The following is an 18,351-nucleotide window of genomic DNA, read 5'->3' as shown; positions in this document are numbered from 1 at the left end:
CTTTTTCTGCATGGTCTATTCAGCAGTTCGTGTTGCCGGCCTATCACCTCGAATCGAGCTCGTGCATTGTGAGCTACTGGGTGACGCAGGCTACGTAAGGCGATCCGTCGACAATTTGCAAACTTGCAAAGGCGTCCCTGTATCGTCAACAGCGTCCGCTACAGTCGGCCGATCCTGTTGGTGTCGCCTTTTTCGGGAACGACGACAGTGGGACGAAAATCGAGTCAAGCCTCGCGAAGCGTGCAGAAAAAACGGCCGCGGTTCAGGGATAATCCATGTCGGAATCGATGGCGAGCGTTTATGTCCAGGCAAAATGGGGCGAGCAAAAAGGATGTATTTCACTCAGCTCATGTGCGCGAAGTTTTCTGCGGTTCATAATAGACATTCCCTTAGGAAGTACGCTGCCATTAAAGTATTATCACGCTGTGGAACCACATCGCGCCGTGTTAATAAGTAGCTGCGAGCTTCGGCGACAGCTGAGAGCTTAGTGCACTTGACTTTAAGCCAAGCAAGTTCTTTCACGCGAATTGCACCTTAGCGGTGTAATCTTCGATTAGAGCCGGAAGTGAGCGCGTTTGAAAATTAAAAAAACAGATCAAGGTAAAAAATAAAAGCCAGAATGGAAATACCAACGTAGGCATTTTACATTCGTTTGGATGACAGTTTGCATCTCAAATGACCCGCGTTTTGCAGAAGTCTGTGATTAGTTCATCAGGAAATTATCACAGCGCTTTTTTGCTTGTGACATTGATTGTTTTGGCGAAGAGCTTATCACGGACCCCATTAAAGAAATGTGGACCGTATTGCTCATCCTTGCTTGCGTGGCCGGCACGGTGCCGGCTCAGGAAGGTTATGAATGGGAAGAGGAACCTGAATCCAAGCCAGGTAAGTTCAATTTTGTTGCAATTAAAAGCTTCTTTATTCTTTGGGGAGTAAAAATCGCCATGCTGCAGTTACAGACGGTTATGATGGCGATTACTACGATCTGGGACACGGTTTTGAGGATGGAAGTGGATCTGGGGTAAATATGAAAGTTTAATATAGTAAAAAACTTTGTTCTACCAATGCGGCGTTTCAGCTGTGAAAAATTATTATTTTATGTTTACAGGCTGGCGAGTTTGCGAGAGGTGAGTTTTATACGGGGGTAAGCAAAAAGTTTTATATCAAGGCAAGTTCTCGCTGTTTTATTGAAATTTGAGGAGGCGTCTTCCAGTCTCTGTTTACTTTTGACATAAACAACACAAACCAGACCAGCTCCGTTGTAAAATCTTCACGAATACGGATTGCACGTTCTGTAGGGTGTGTTTGCCAAACATTGCTCTGTCGCAAATGATGTCGGTACCCATTTAGCAGTGGTTGCTCGCTCGCATTATACAATCCATGCGTAACAGACAATGAAGATGCTTAAAAATACTTAAAAATTCTCCAAACACTTAAAACTGTGTAGGCCAATACGCAATCACTCTGAAGCAGAAGTTCAAAACCCAAATGTTGGACCAGGCAAGTGCCATCTTTACCCGCGTGTCAAATGACGTCATCAGCTCAGTGAGTGCTTGTTCGTTTGGTAAACATCACTTAATAAGGTTAACTTAGGAGTATTATGTCATTTGCTGTGTGATATAGTAATATATTAACAACTAAATAACAAAAAAAAGTAAACAAATCAAACTATGCTTTTTGACTGTGTGTACCTCGGGGCTAGTGCCCATCGGCTTGTCACCAGGATTTGTATCAATACCCTTGTTCCCAGCTCTCGCACAAACTCGTCAGTAATACCTACATCGCCGATGATGAAGTAACTGTTGGAGTAGTGAAGATGGAACCAGGGCCAGGAATAAGTCGCACTCAAACTCGCGTCATTGTGGACGTTGAGTTCATAACCGACCTCGTTCTACAGTCCGACCTCGACTTTCAAATGGAGCAACTCATTCGAGGACGTCTCGGCCGATACAGGGTCATTGATGTTACAGGTGTTTACATATTATCTTTGCCCACATAGCGCACGCTTTCATCTTCATTTGAGCTCGTGGTAAAGGTTGTTTCTGGTCCCAGTAAAAAGATCATATTTTAACCTACACTTTATCCTAACTATAAAATACGGACTAAGAAACTGACGAAGCTTTGGTCTATTTCTGTTTATACCCGAATACGATTTTGTTTACTTTTACCCGCCCGGTTAGCTTGGACATATTCAGGGCTACACACAACCTATTTATGTTGCAGAAATTCCGATAGTGATTGACACACCAGCTCCAGTGGTAAGTTTCAGCACTCGTTTAAGTAAATTTGGTTGAAGCGTTCACTCATCTACTCCCTTTTCACGCAGATCCAGTACCAGGCTGAAATTATGTACAAGAAACCATTTGTCCGACAACTTAACAACAAGAAATCCGCGGCTTTCCTTCAACAGAAAAAAGCCGTTGAGTCCGAGGTAACTTTTGTCATTCGTTACATCAAAAACAGAAAAACTATGCATTTGCCTGTGCTGTTTACTAAATCAACATTTGTTTAGCTTCTCCTGCAACTGGTTATACAACAGACAATACCTGAAGTGGACATAGTAAGTATTTTTTTGTGGTAAACCAATGTGTTATCTTTTAAAGCAGAAATAATAGTATGAAGCTCTTTGTGCTGTAATGTGCGTTTGCCACAATAATTCTTTTCAAATTATGTTTTATTTTGTTATTTTGTTTTGGGCCATAAGGAGTAATCACATCATTTTCTTTTGTAAATGGATAAGAAATGCGTATTTAAATGCCCCGGGCACCGACCAAACTATTGAGAATCACATCTAGTTCGCGAGCATAATATTGCAATGCAAACTTTGCAGGAACAAATCGAGGTGCAGAGCTTCAAGCCGGCTCGCAGGCGACGAAGCACAGTCGCAACAGTTAACTTGCATCTCTCCAACATGGACGACAGCAGCGTGGAGTTGGCGCTCGACAAACTGGTTGGGGTTAATATTGCTGGCAAGCGGATCATCAGAGCAAGTCAGTGCGTTTAGTGTTACGAGAAACAGCCTAAATTAGTGTGGTCACGTTTAGTTAAATTAATAAAATAAATTTTAAGAATATTCATGGTCTACGAGAAGTTGTTATGAAAGACTGCTAGAATTAACCTGTGCAGGTCGCTGTTGACCGATGAAACGGTATTTTACGTTTTACAACCAGATAGAAACCGACGATGCCAATAGGAAAAATTGATATTTCTTTTTTGATAATTGATCAAAAAGATCATACTGATGACATTGATCGATTTTTTTAGTGATTTTTTTAGTTTCCTAAACTAAAGTCTAGTTTCTACAAACGACAAGATCTAATGCTTTCTCTATTTTGCAGCTTACCTCGGATCAGGTAAGACCGTGCATTCACTTATCTTTCTATGTATAATTTCTCATTACCACTCCCGGTAATCGTAGCAAAGTGTAGAAACCATTGTAAACCGTATTGCTATTAAAGTTCCCTTGTGGGTTTATCAGGTGTTCCCAGAGGAGACACCACGGATGCAACACCTGCACCTCCTCTGGACACAACTCTATCACCTGTAGAACCGACTCCACCCGATGTTGAACCAACTCCACCCGACGTGGAACCGACTCCACCTGATGTGGAGCCAATACCTCCAGATGCAGGTTTGTTGTTAACTTATAGTGCCTAACTATATTTGCAAATTTGAGTGTTGGAAACTTGAAATTTTTTTAATAGGAAGTTTTTAAAAATCTGTTGTACTGAGGATCAGTATTATTGACTATGCCCATTGAGAGTAAAAAATTGGGCTGGTGCGAAACCTTTTTTTGGGATCACATGAATGCAACAATTTTTAATTCATAGAAATCCTAGATTCTAATAAGCTCTAGTGCTGTTTTTTGACTTCTCTCTCCACATTTCTGTGACGTTTCGTAACAAACAAAAATTTTGCTATTTTAGTAACAACGCCTGAACAAGCATTGAGTTGCAAAACCATTAGAAATCCGGAATATGGTGGGGTCCGATGTACAGACGATAACACGATCGGATCAGTGTGCAACTTCTGGTGTAACTCCGGAACCTACCTGGCTGGTGCCAACCAGATAACGTGCACTGAGGACGGACACTGGTCAAGAGACGCACCTTTTTGCATCCGTAAGTGGACATTGTACCTTTCTCAGTGAGTAATGTCGATTGCATGATACACATTTTCCGAAATTGGTCAAGGCGTGCCGTGCTTACATTTTGCTATGTCTGTGTAACGCTATTTTAACCTACGTGTATAAATTTCTGCAGCGAAGGACACGGACAAACAAAGTTCACATTTACTGTCGTTAGTTTCGTTTTCTATAACTTAGAAACATTTTGTTGATGACAGTATGAGTCAAACTCGGCACTTAAAAGAGCAACAAGTGTGTAACTATACCTGTTCCCTGTTTGTTAGGGGTTTTCTGCGAACCGCACTTTGAGGTTTTGGAAAACGGAGACTTTTTATGCACGGCACACAACACATACGACTCGTTTTGTACTTTTGAGTGCAATGATGGTTACCAACTGAATGGAGAGCCCACCTCCACGTGCCAGTCATCCGGAGTTTGGAGCTCCCCTCTTCCTGCTTGTGAATTGAGTGAGTCAAGCTTAGCTTGTATTGATAAACAGTCTTTGAGGCTCACTAAGTCAAATAAGTCTTGAAAACAAAATTAAGCTCTATATTGGGTCACAAGCCAGGGGCCATACATGCCAAACCAACACGCTTATGATAAACGAAAATCAATGTTAAGAAAACCCTTTTGGTAAACAGGCAACGAAGAATAAAGTTTTTGCAAAATTTTTAGTTCCGATTGATTGCGTGGTTCAGTTCGGTAATTGGGGCGAGTGTGCAGATGGAATCGCTCTTCGTCCTGCGGTGATTACGGTACAACCGAACGCGGCTGGGCGCCAATGTCCAGACCCAATACCTGTTCAAACAAAAGGTGAAATCCTTTATTTTCAACTAATTGGTGGCTGTTTGAAAGTTTCGATCAATTCATACAGTTATAAATAAAGAACCGAACGTGTTAATTTTGTGGTCATTCTTGCTCACAATTCGTCACCCTGTGTTTGCAGGTTGTTCGAATTGCAAGGTTGCCTGGCAAGCGTGGAGTGGATGCAGTGATGGACTGAGATCCCGATCAGAGGCAATTATCACACAAGCAAGGGGAGGCGGAAGGGAATGCCCAGCTGAGCTAAGATCCGAGGATGAAGGTGAGTTTACGAAAAGCCCAAACGTAAAACGAATAATAAACATGTTTAATTCTTGTAAAAACGGATTGACAAATTAGGGGTCACTGGCCGACCTCATTTATGAGCGGAAACATATCTGTTTGTAGGTTTGCCATTGTTGGTTTTAGAACATATTGGAGTCACCCATAGTATAGAGCACACAGTCGTATAGCTGAATGTTGTATAACTTTAATTTACCAAAATAGCGAGTCAACTTATGCCAGCTTGCAATTTATTTGGACAAAATATTTTTGTTTCAAGTACAAACAGCTTACTGAATCGAATTCTTCAAACTTCGATACAGGATGATTTTTCAACAAATCATAAAATCGACAAACTAAAATGCAAATTAATGTGTTTGTATTTCTTTTAGTTTGCGTGCATTGCGTCGTCGACTGGAGTGACTGGGGCGAGTGCGCGAACGGGTTACGATCTCGTAGTATGCATGTGGTGACAGCAGCTGTGGGCGCAGGAAACACTTGCCCCGACCTTCAAGATGAAACCGAGGAATGTATCGACTGTGTAGTGGAGTGGGGTGACTGGGGAGAGTGCGCAAACGACATGCGGCATAGAACGCAGCAAATTGTACAGGAACCAATCGGGGCTGGGAAGCAATGTCGTGACCTTACCATGGAGAGCGAAGCTTGCATTGACTGCCTCGTCGGCTGGGGTGTTTGGGGCGAATGCGCCAACGGCCAACGTGCTCGAAGCGAGAAGGTTTTGGTCAGCAAGGTTGGTGCAGGAGCAGACTGTCCGGCACTAACATCGCAAACAGAAGGTATGTTTTTTTCTGCGATGCAGTGACAGAGCAAAACGTCATGTATAAATTTATTTTTGGCGATATTTTAATCAAGCTAACAACGCAACCTTTGACGCATACTAATACCTGGTTGCATTACGAAGTAAATGTAAATGGTTTACTGCAAGAGGGCACATTTGTATAATGTATATTTTTATAACAGAGTGCGTGGACTGTGTTGTCGGCTGGGGAGAATGGAGCGCTTGCTCCAACGATCTGCGCACGCGAAGTCAGGTGGTCACCACTCCCAAAGTTGGGGCTGGACAGGATTGTCCGAATCTTGACACAGAAACGGAGATTTGCATCGACTGCCAGCTGGAATGGGGGCCCTGGGGTGAATGCTCCAATGACGAAAGAACCAGGAGCCAAAGAATTGCGGTCGCAGCAGTTGGCGCAGGAGCTCAATGCGATCAATTGAATTCTGAAAGTGAAGGTAAAAAACGTAGAATGTTTTCCAAAATATGGTTGACTTTGCTACATGACAATTGACCTGTCCTTTGGCTCTTGTCTGCGTTAATTTTTCTTTGTTCTCTAGTAATATAAAGCATTTGCGTAAGTGCCAAGCAAACATACTTTACACAGCACCTCCTGGCAAATATTTCATTTTAAGAGATTAAACCCTACTGTTTCTCACAGCTTGCATAGATTGTGTTATCGATTGGGGCAACTGGGGAGAATGCGCAAACAACGTTCGCAGTCGGTCGCAAGTTGTGGTCACCGAATCCCAAGGAGCCGGAAAATCGTGTCCATCACTTGATTCTGAGTCAGAGGCCTGTATCGATTGTATTGTGGAGTGGTCCGACTGGGGCGAATGCAGTGACGGCAGCCGAAGTCGAAGTCAGCGTGTTGTGGTTGAATCTATGGGTGCCGGACAGACTTGCCAGAATCTCCGGACCGAGACAGAAGGTGGGTTGTTTACTTGCACGTACGCGAGTAATTTATACCAACCGCCTAGTTGGGCGCAGCGGACCTTGGGTTGGGACATTGCGCAATCTCCAGAGGCAAGTTGGTCGTCGTACTTTAAACAAAGCTTGCCCTTCATTGCAACACGAGACGAGCATAAGGATCGGTTTCCTTTGCGCGTGGTGTGTTTGCTCAAAACACGCACACACCAAATGTTTGTTTGTTTCCCACACTGCAGTCAAGCTGCAAGGAGCTAACATGGCCAGGTTTGTGTTTGCAGAATGCCGAGATTGCGTTGTGGAATGGTCCGAATGGAGCAAATGTACGGACTATGTGTCTCAGCGCATATTAATCGTCTTGCAAGACCGAGTCGGGGCCGGCAGAGATTGTCCGAGCGTACGCAAAGAAAGCGAAGGTAAAGTTTGTCAACAATTTGGCCACCATAAAATGGGTGAAAGTCATTTAGAAGTCCTGTCACAGGGAGACCACAGTGGTGATATTTTGGTCAAAAATAAAATATAATTTATGAATAGTTTCACTCATTTCCTGAAATAATGAATAAAGTATATGCCCACTGTTTGTGGCACCAGAAAGTTTACATATATAACCGCGCCCACGTGCATTGTGAATTTTTACTTGTAATACTTTTCAACGTAGATTGCTTCGACTGTGAATTAATTTGGGAAAACTGGGGTCCTTGCACTGAAGCTGACGTCAGGACGAGGCAGATGACCATCATTGCCGAAGAAATCGGGCGCGGCCTTCCTTGTCCCGCAGAACTACCAACTGAAGAAGAAGGTAACTATGTTCCGCATTTCCACGCTCATAAGACCAAACTTTTCTGTTCTGTGCAGCTTGCCGAAACTGCACAGTTGAATGGGGACCATGGGGTGAATGTGCTAACGGTGAAAGAGCAAGATCTCAAGTCGAGGCCCTTTCTGTTATCGGACAAGGCGCGCCGTGCCCTCTTCTGGACAGACAGACTGAAGGTGTCGCATTCTGACATTTTGACTCTGTGATCAGCATTAGCCAGTTAAAAGGGGCTTGATTAATAATTCTCTCCTTTGTTTGAGGCAGTACTGTTAAATCTGCCTTTGGTTTTGCAGAATGCGTTGATTGTACATGGGAATGGGGAGACTGGGGCGTGTGCGAGAACGGAAGTCGGGAAAGGTCGCAAGTTGTCACACAAAACAAAGTTGGGGCTGGAAGTGACTGTCCCGTGCTCAGCAACGATTCCGAGGGTACATCTATAGAATAATGGCAATAAAAACCTGTGCAAATATATCAATTTTATCCCATGCAGAATGCTTGGACTGCGAATTGACCTGGGCCGATTGGGGTGAATGTTTGAGCGGAGTACGACATCGTCTGCAATACCGTTCTCGTGAAAAGGTCGGCGCTGGATTGGATTGTCCCGAACTTGACACGCAGTCTGAAAGTAATACGTTAACTGTAAACCCTAACGTAATCTATTGTCTGTAGATACATGGAGATGTAAAGCTCACTGTTTTAAATATTGTTTGTAAACATGTAAGTCTACCTCGATTTATTGCAGGTTGCCAGGACTGTGTTGTGGCTTGGGGTGATTGGTCACAGTGCGATGGAAGCAACAGGCAGCGCAGCATGATAATAAAGCAGGATAAAGTGGGAGCTGGTCGAGCATGTCCCGACCTGACCACAGAAACTGAGGGTAATTGGTTGTCGTCTTTCCGCTGTCATCCATTTTAGATAAAGAATGTAAAATATTTATGGCAGCATGTCAGGATTGCGTTACGAGATGGAGGGATTATGGTCCATGCATCAATTCTAAGATGACAAGAAATGAATACGTTTCCCAACCCCAGATCGGAGCTGGCGCTGCGTGTCCATCAACTCTACAATCTGAATCCCAAGGTAGAATTCATACACAACAACCCCAGTGTTTATGGACGTCTGATGTACCTCATATTTACGTAATGGATATTGCAAGGCTGTTGGCATTGCACTTTATAGTGGTAGTGACCTAAATGCTTTAGTTTTAATTTGCATTGACATCATTGACTGCAACCTCTAATGGTGTAATGGATATTTTTGTAGCTTGCGCCAATTGTGTGGTTGATTGGAGCGACTGGAGCGAATGCTCACTGGTCGGAAAATCTAGCAGAACTCAAGTGATCACTGTCGAAGCTCAAGGGACAGGCAAACCTTGTCCACAAAATCTACGAACGGAGAACAAATGTTAGTGTTATAAATACGCTTGGTTCCAGGCAATTTAAATATTTTATTTTTAAAACCCCGTAAGATACAGAATTTATGCCTTAATTATATACTACGACGCCGCGTGTTTTTAACACTAATGAAGCTGCCTGTTTCTGCAGTTTGCATTGCCAAGATACAATCAACATCTGCACCGAGCACCAGTACAGCTGAACCAGTCCCATCTGGCTCGACCCTCGCAGGTGAAACGAATGAAGACGTTCTCTGTCGATTCGTTCGCACCTTCCTCGGCTACGGATCTAATCCCAGACTTCGTGACATTTTACTGCTCGCCGATGAATCGGGCAGTATTGGATGGATCAATTACGAAAAAGTCAAGTCTACTTTCCAGGTTTGTACAGTTCACTTTTTAAGCATAATATTAATAAATGTATCAGTACAAAAAAGGTCAATCTGCAGGGTCGAAAAACAGGGCTTTTTGGCCCGGCAATGGAATTGTTAATGTTTTCACCCCTGCAAAAAATTAAAAGGATTCGTTTTTAGTAAAAACTTTTGCGTGCAGATGGTTGCAAGGAGCATTCAGGGTGGAATAGGAGAACAGGAGTCACAGATTGGAATGATGTCCTTCGCGAAATGGGGCAACCTACTTTTTAATTTCGACCAAAGCCACGATGTTAACGGCGTTGTTGAAGCTATTGGCAGGTCCGTCTATCGAGGTGGACATCGCTCTAATATTGGAAGAGCGCTGCAGGAGGCCAACGCATGGATGTTCCAACAGTCAGCAGGCAAGCATGCAGCAATATACTTTGGTCATTCTCTAGCTTAATGAATATATTTCGGTTTGCCAGGTATGCGAGGCTTCCCCGGTAGAGACGATAATATTGATCACGAAATTATCATTGCCACTGACGGATGCAGAACATCGACTGGCTACTTTTTAAATAAAGGATTAAAGAAGATTAAGAAGAGGGGTATCAAGGTAACATTTTTCATTTCTGAGGAAATAACTCACAGAGTGGTTCTTGCAAAGCGCACCACCCCCGCGCATATATCGATTAAATATTACATTGTTTTTTTCTGCATTCACAAAGATAGACGTAATTTCGAAAATAGTATTAAAACACTCCACCATAAGGAATGTAAAAAAATACAGCGTGAAGGAAGAAATTATGCTCACTTGGCGCTTGAGTAACAATTCACTTTTGCTTGTTTACAGTTGTCAGTACTTGCTATTTACGCACGTGATCCACGCTGCCAGGAGACCGTTCGCAATATGGTCGATGACCCGAGCGATCTGTACGAAATCGGCACTTGGGAGGAGCTGGACAACTTCAACAGACGCGTGGAGAACGGAGAGTGCAGGCCTTAACGTCTGTGGACGATTCCATAGGCTCTGCCGCTAGTGCGCTCTTGCCATTTGCAGTCCAACGACAGCAAGCTTTCTGTTGATTGCCAATCCTGTATGGCGCGCGACAACGCGTTTGCGCGTCACGCTTATTGTTTTATTTTTGCAGATTTCAATTAGTTCCACTCTAATTTGTACATAGCATCCGCCACGACGCCTTTATAAAATGATTGCCCGCTGTCGTTGCCATCCATTTTAGGCAAATACTAAAGTATCTCCGCAACGACAAAAAACGCTTGTAGCTCCAATTGACCGTTTCACACAAGCGCATTTCATGTACATATCACGGTTACACAGCTTGTTTTGATGCTCCCATTTCAAGCATGGCCGTAACGGCTTTACAATATTCATAGACACGTAAACACAGAAAAAGATAAGATTGTAACTCGCAAATAAAAAGCTTTTCCTAAATTCGTGTTTTCCATAAAAATATTCTCACCTTTTAGAAATGGTTTTAGTAACAAGCAAACATCAACTTGGTTTAGGAAGCTGGTATGTGCTGGACAGGTCAGGTCAATGCAAATCTACGCTTGTTCCAAAATGTATGGTACTTGTTTTTGTCATTGAAACGCAAACAATGCGACAACTAACAATGACCAAACGGCTGCCACGTACTAACTGGCCTGGATATAATCGCACTGACCTTAATCGCTGATGAACAGGCGGCCGACTTGCGCCAGTAAAAGCGAGATATTGTCAAAGTCTGTATTAGAGCAGCACAGTAGACGCACGATCGGGACAAAAACAAAACAAGGACTTTTTGAACAGCACACACACAGCTAAACGCACCAACGATCAAATTACTGCATATGCACACAAGTGGCGGAGAGTGATGGCTGAGTTGGGGCGCTTGACGTCCTCAGTCATTCTTTTTGGACAACTTTTTTTGATGCTTCGACTTTTCAAGCGCTTTCTCGTGCAACTGTTCCATACCAAAATCCCGTCTCATGTTTTCCTTAAAAAAACGCAGTAATGTTACTGACGATTATGACACCACAAAGACGATTTACCTCTGAGAAAACGTATTTGATAAACTTCTTTTTTGGCCCGATCATTGGTCGCCAATCGGCCATCTTTCCATTTTCGAAAACGATCACTGTTGGCAGCTGACGAGAGAGGGTTGAAGTGCTCACCCCATACCTGCACGAAAGAAAAAAAACATGCAATTCGCATCCGCAAAATATTTACCTAGGAAATAGTGGTAACATCCAAACGTAGGAACAATTGAATAAAAATCTAAATAGAATAAAGAAAGTCTCAAATTATTTCTTACTCCTTTGCTGCATCAGGGTATTTCCCAACATCAACTTTTCCAAAGCGAAGAAAGTCGGTGGCAAACTCATTCGATAAAGCAGAAAATGCAGGAGACATTGCACGACATGGTGGAGACCAAGTGGCATGAAAAAGTATAACCCAAGTTATTTTTGGCTCCTCTTCCAATTCATCCTAAAACGTTAAACAGTGGGAATTTTACACATACAGAACAGACATTTAGGCGATGTTAATACAAATTTTGAAGATCAGGCAAATGTAAAAGCATCACACCTTTAATGTTTTATCGCTAAAATATGTAATTTCCTCTGGGCCGGCAACAAAGTTTTCCGGAAACAACCACAGCCGCACTAAAAATACAAATGTAAACACTGTACTCTCAAATTAACAAAATTGAATGGAAAGGTAATTTTGTTAAAGAATCACAATAGACAAGAAACACAGAAATAAGCTACAACCATATTATACCTAAACAAATCGCAGTATAGAGCATGCAAAGCCTGACGTCAAGTCGGTAAAACAAGACACCATTGGCCAATTTTGAGTACATGAGTACAGTTGTGATCATCTGCTCAATAGACACTGCTGACCTGTTCTTTAATACCATAAGACACATGAAGAACATGAACATCTCTACTTCTCTCTGTAACACAAAAATATTGTGATTTGTGGGCACAAAGCAGCATAACCAATATAAATTACAAAAAAGGTCTGAATGTAATACCACATTTATTACATAAAATAAGCTTTTCACAAAAACACAAACCCATTCAAAATTGCATCCATTTTCTTCCTCCGTTGGCATGTAAGAGCAAATCGGTTTTACTTTTCGCACAAACACAAACATAAGACTTAACAAAATACTGGACACCAGTCCTGGTGTAAGGGATTTCTTCCAGGATTTTGAATTTTTCAGCAACAATAAAAGTGGTGTTATCACTGCCATTGCAACAGGTAGACAGTTTGAGGACTTGCAAATGAACTTGTTCTCATCAAGGTTTAACTTGAATTTATAGTATAAGAGTGAACCTACTGATACATGTACTATAGGGAAAAAATGATTAATTTTCAGTTAAAAGCTTTAAATGCATGTCACGTATTCATCTTTATAGCTCAGTTCAGAACTTCAGATACACAACGGAACACGATTGGTTCCAATTTTTAAACCCACATAATTTTTTTTTATTACTTGCCAAATATGCACACAATGAGCTGAGTGTGCAGTAAAATCTATGTCACTAAAAAAACACTTGGGCGTTACGTTAGGTCTGCTTCAAATCTAGAAACCGAATTGAAATCCTAAATGGACAAACGCCAAGTCTAATTGTGCACGTTAAATTAAGTCAGATGACCGGCAGCTGCATTAATTATCACTTTCCCACAAACAAACTAAAACATTGCAGCATCCAGAACCTCCCAACTCTGCGACTGCGCGATAGATACCGCGATTGTTCGTTCGCGAAAAGCTTTATGAACGCAAATTATTCATGCGTAACGATATGACATCACGTTTTCAATCATAGAATACTAAAAAAATATTCTGTTTCAACATAAAGATCGAAGGTTGCAAGTTGAAAATTACGTAACAGTAAAAATATACGTTTAAAAATAATTCACAGATATAACATATATTCGAATTAAACTGGACAAGGATCTTCGTGAATGCAAACACATTAAAGTACATACGAATAGCCACGAGATATCGCTGCAACTGCGACACAAAGGGGAAGAGGAAATATGCAGTACATATTCAAAAGAGCCATAATAATCATTGAAAGCTGCAGACAGTAATGAACGCTGTTTCGACCTACAGTGTCTCAACATTATATAGCTAGTGATTGTGGAACTGGACTAACCTCAATGAAGGAGGCTGTACAACAGTTAGGCCTACCGCAATACCATTTTGATTATTTTAGGTCATACCAATACACAACCGATTTTGCGTGCAGATAAATAAGATTTGCCTTTGGTTGTTATAGATCAACTAAAAAACTATAATGTTTATTGATTTGATTTGTTAAATCAGAAGTTCCAAAACCTTTAAAGTGTACAAGAAGTAGGCTATGTATTATTAGAAAGTTATGTTAAATCAAAGTATCTAAACTTCTGCACAGCGTAATTAGCCTTGTTCGATATGTTTTGATTCCTCTGACTATTCTGATAGCACCGCCCGATAGTCACGTGTTCACGGCATACCTATGTGTAGAAGAATGCCACGTTGCAGTTACTAAAGCGAAATTACTCAATGCCACATATACGGTTGGTAAGAACATATACACTGAATGGCAAATTTTAAGGAAATATACGGTGAAGAGCAGGTTTTCATCCTGAAACTGTTGTAATTATTTTTTAACTTGTATCCCATTTATTCTTTTTAAGGGCATATTCAGCCAGTTTGGCAAAAACGAAGTAGTTGCATTCTGCCGAAGCTTGCAATATGGGCCAAAGGAAACATACTAAGCAAAACATGAAACCAACAAGCAAATTACTCAGCATTATACCCGACAAAATCATGCAAGTCACGTTTCACGACAATGGAATTGCCCAGTTTTCTTCTTTACCCTCGCGCGATTTGCTCCAACGAACTGCAACGAGATAACCTTACACAGCAAAAATTTTGTGCGCGAGCTTGCGGAAACAAGAAAAAATCCAGTTCTTTGTGACGCAGCAAAAACGGCGTGGCACATTTAGCGTGAATTTCAATAAACGCAGGGAAGGTTTTTTTTTCGTGCAAACCGATATAAAACTTGAATAATGGCAGACAACGGCAAACCGACAGTGGTGGAAGAGGGAACCGAGAACGAAGAAAATGATGAAAAAGTTGAGAAGAAAAACAAATCCCTGTTGCAGAGATACAGGGAAGCGTCATATGAGGATATTTTCAACAACGTTTTCGTCCCGATATTGTGCGAGTTTTGCGCTACGCTTCTTCACACCTTCTATGGCTCGATGATATCACCACCTACATCGCCTATAGTGCACCAATCTATCAACAGGTCAGTTAAAAAATATGGTTGTACTTAAAATACCTTGTTTGGAGATTGCTGAGGATCGTATTCACCTTAAACCCTTTTCCTCAAAATTAGTCGCCTATTTGCAGGACAATATTGCCTGGTGAAAATGCAGCTGACTACGTGGTGAGCGCCCTGATGCCCGCATTGCAGGCTGGATTTGCTGTTTGGATGATCATTGTCGTATTCATTAGAATCACGTAAGTCTTACATTCTGTGTGGTTTATGAAGGGAAATTACACAAAACAATTTTTCAGGATAATTCAGTTTAACCCGGTGATGTCTTTCTCCTTCATGTTGGTCGGCTTACTTTCCCCCTATTTGTTCATACCTTACGTAATCGCTCAACTCTTTGGGTCAGCTACAGGAGCTTGGATTGCTCAGGTATTTATTTACCCAGACCTAATACTATGAACCAGCATAACCAACATTTAACCAGCTTCAACAGTCCCATAATATTTTTAATAATTTTAATGTGTTTTTTCTGTTGCCTGCCGTCACAAACGTTCGCGGAAATGATTGGATGGCATCAAAATTAAGTAAGTTTTTTCACCAATGTCATTTCCTTTAGTCAATAAAAGGGGATGAACCTGGTCCGTTTCGTATTGCTCCTGGCCTTGACGTTGGGGCAGTGGTAGGTGCTGAAGTTATGAGCACTGGAGTTATGGTGTTTTTTGGACTCGCCATGACTTTCGACAAAAAGTACGACCAGTCGACCGGACCAATGGCGATCGGCTTTACCATTTTCCAAGGAATATTAGCTGGGTAAGTTTTTTGAAATAGGGTTTATTCTCATATGGTTAGCATCGTGAAACGTTATAGGCCGAGTCGTGCTTGGTTGCGTTTACAAACAGCGTTTGTAGGCGGACTGCTACGGTCGCTCTAAAGTCATTAAGCATTCAAAATAGCATGACACAAACAAGTTTCAAAATTAATTTTAGCACGCGCGTGGCTTAGGTCGTATAGCCAACAGTCCATTGCGTAAGTTGTTGCCATGACACAATAAGTCTTTTTGCATACTAACCACTGCGCTTCGCAGGAGATGGGTCGGTTCCAGTTGCTTTAACCCCTCCCGTGCTTTTGGGCCATCGCTTGTGATTGGAGACTGGAAACATCACTGGGTGTGGTGGGTTGGACCTGGCGCTGGATCCCTGATTTTCACTATAGTATACATGTAAGATGGTAACATAAACCTATTGCTTTTTTTGTTAGTGTTTGGTTAGCATTGTTTTCCAAATTGTTTTAGTCTGTTAAACACAACAAGGTGGTTTAAGTTAATAAGGAACCTCACAAAACGTCAAGTATGCCCATATTTGTCATAATTTCCTTTTGGCCTTTTTTATCATCAGCTTGTTGCCCAAATGCTTAACGAACATATTCGACCGCTTTTTCCTGTATTTATATATGGAGCACTAGGGTGCTGCGGAACCCACTTGGGAATCGCTGGTTGGGTTTGATCACATATTAGTTTTGGTTGTAGATTTTTTACTCAGGTTGTTGTTCAAGCCAGCAGCTTAGTATCACAAAAGTAGTTTATTCTCATTATAATAAGTTTTTCGTTGTTATGAAGGTTGTTCTTTGCACCAGAAGGAAAGGCCTGGGGGATTAGAATCCCCAAAATGATCATGAAAAGAAAACCACGAGACCGTCCCAGAAAAATGACCGTTACCCAAAATAACCATGCAAACTATTCCGCCTGAGGAAGCCTGACTTGCATTAAAGTTTCTGGCTGTTTCAACGTACAAAATTACAGTATTTCAGCCATGTGATGCCCAAGATATAACGGCAACATATAAATTTTTTTGGTAATCAACAAGTTTGTAGATGCTTATAGAGCGCTCGCTATTTTTCGGTGTTTTGTGAATAAACGTGTGCTTATGAACTTCGTCAGTTTGAAAATTAGATTCACAATCAAAGTTAAGTAGTTCACATTTAGCACTAAAATTACTTCGTTGACTTGCGTAAGCACGTGTACCATTGAAAGGAGTAGCTATATACACGGTGTACAGCTAATAAGGTATAGGATGGCGGTTCACATTAAACGTTTAAATGTCATTGTTAGGATATTAAGGTTTGAAGCACTGAAGGCCAGCACTTCCATCTTTTGGCGGGCAATCGCCGAGAATATTAAAAACAACTTGTTTCTCTTCGGTTATATTCTGTGCTGTAATTTCAGTCATGCTGTTTTTTAAAGGCTATGATAAATAATTTGCGCAAGTCAATAATGCGTGATTTTTTTACGTTATGCATTGCCTGTGCGTTGCTCCAAGTGTCTGAATGGAGTTCACTGGAAAGTAGTTTTAGTCTTTGTGCAATTAGTTCTACAGATCGGCAGTTTCTACTGTGACGTGGAAGATAGTAGATACAACACGGATCATTGACGCAGCAGGTGATCTGGAACTGGCTTTCCTGCAGTAGGCGATTCGCTTTTAAGGGTTATTTAATTTGCTGCTGTTGTGTAAACTAAATACTGTTGTGGAAGGTAATAACTTGTATCACCACAGATGCGTATTGGTGTAAAAATTACCAGTTTTGAAAAGACTCCATTTTGTCCAAGTCATTTTACAAATAATATACTTTGAACCACTTCTTACCGTATCTGTTGAGAATTACTGAGAACACAAAGCTTTTGTTTATGTGAAGGAGTCTGTAAAAAATATTATTAAGCACAGAAATCGTATGAGTAATTAGTGGTTGCGTCAAAGTATGTAAAGAAGAGCGCGGAATTTCGCTTTGTTATGAAACCGGGCATTTGTTTTTTTGCCGTTGTTTGTTAACTGTTTTTCGTCAACTGGAACCCTCTTGTAAATATGTGTGTTCGTACATATAATTAAATTAATCATAGTGAAACGTTGAATACCAGAAGTGAACAGCGTATATGGCTGTGCGCCTTGTATGCAATTTTTTTTTTGGTAAAACAAACTACTAATATTTGGACCATGTATGTTCTATGTTGTTCCGTAGATCTAGTTTCTGATTGATTGCAATGGAGAGTACACCCCAACAAGAGAGAATTTATAGAAAAACAAGAAGAAAGAATTATATGCATGTCAAATCTACACTGAAAAAAATCAAACCTCAAGTCACTACCTCAACCCCTGTAAGTCAAAATTGTGAGACATCAACAGCTTTGGAAACATGGCTGCAAACATCTAATGAGAATGAGCAAATTTTAATGACAGAGATACCTTTAGTTTTTCCAACTGACGATCAGAGCTCTGTTATAACAAGACAATCAAAAACACAGAAAAATACTGAATCAAATATTGCACTGAAGAATCAAAAGTTTTTGTGTAAAAGTGACATCAGTATAAATTCGTCCAGTACAGGTGCAAGAAACACTGATTTGCCATCTGACAATTGCTTTGGCTTTGATAAGCTATTAGAGGAAACTGATTGCAGTGTTACAAATGAAAGATTGCAAACGAAAAGAACGATCAACTGTCGAGCATTACACTCATTAAATAAACCATTGAGGACAAATACATCTGGAAGAAAAAAGAATAAAATATGTGGAAAAAGTTTAACTGATGGGAA

The 18,351-nt window shown here is 41.2% G+C and overlaps 3 protein-coding genes across 3 annotated transcripts; 2 read left to right on the top strand and 1 right to left on the bottom strand.

Moving 5' to 3' along the window:
* Nucleotides 1-663: 663 nt before the first annotated feature.
* LOC145899854 (uncharacterized) lies at nt 664-10,942 on the top strand. Its single transcript, XM_082988780.1, has 30 exons — nt 664-885; nt 954-1,021; nt 1,109-1,127; nt 1,448-1,545; nt 1,751-1,970; nt 2,224-2,258; nt 2,327-2,431; nt 2,513-2,560; nt 2,831-2,990; nt 3,339-3,353; nt 3,479-3,631; nt 3,927-4,121; nt 4,411-4,593; nt 4,802-4,939; nt 5,073-5,210; nt 5,602-6,006; nt 6,191-6,460; nt 6,664-6,933; nt 7,211-7,345; nt 7,588-7,728; nt 7,785-7,919; nt 8,037-8,171; nt 8,234-8,368; nt 8,486-8,620; nt 8,686-8,823; nt 9,007-9,147; nt 9,288-9,517; nt 9,689-9,911; nt 9,975-10,105; nt 10,343-10,942. Exons 1-30 carry the CDS (start codon nt 792-794, stop codon nt 10,493-10,495), a joined length of 4,446 nt encoding a protein of 1,481 aa, XP_082844906.1. The 5' UTR covers nt 664-791; the 3' UTR covers nt 10,496-10,942.
* Nucleotides 10,943-11,082: 140 nt separating this feature from the next.
* Nucleotides 11,083-12,843, bottom strand: LOC145899856 (thioredoxin-related transmembrane protein 2-like). Its single transcript, XM_082988781.1, has 6 exons — nt 12,570-12,843; nt 12,272-12,446; nt 12,077-12,153; nt 11,805-11,977; nt 11,542-11,671; nt 11,083-11,486 (listed from the first exon to the last, which is right to left on the bottom strand). Exons 1-6 carry the CDS (start codon nt 12,747-12,749, stop codon nt 11,391-11,393), a joined length of 831 nt encoding a protein of 276 aa, XP_082844907.1. The 5' UTR covers nt 12,750-12,843; the 3' UTR covers nt 11,083-11,390.
* A 1,633-nt stretch (nt 12,844-14,476) lies between these two features.
* LOC145898924 (aquaporin-8-like) lies at nt 14,477-16,691 on the top strand. The gene is made up of 6 exons (XM_082987594.1): nt 14,477-14,799; nt 14,904-15,014; nt 15,072-15,198; nt 15,386-15,579; nt 15,854-15,988; nt 16,385-16,691. Exons 1-6 carry the CDS (start codon nt 14,558-14,560, stop codon nt 16,512-16,514), a joined length of 939 nt encoding a protein of 312 aa, XP_082843720.1. The 5' UTR covers nt 14,477-14,557; the 3' UTR covers nt 16,515-16,691.
* The last annotated feature ends 1,660 nt before the right edge of the window (nt 16,692-18,351 follow it).

This window comes from Ascidia mentula, chromosome 4 (genome assembly GCF_947561715.1).
Source record: "Ascidia mentula chromosome 4, kaAscMent1.1, whole genome shotgun sequence".
Classification (NCBI taxonomy): Eukaryota; Metazoa; Chordata; class Ascidiacea; order Phlebobranchia; family Ascidiidae; genus Ascidia; species Ascidia mentula.
This window is presented reverse-complemented; position numbering and strand designations above follow the sequence as displayed.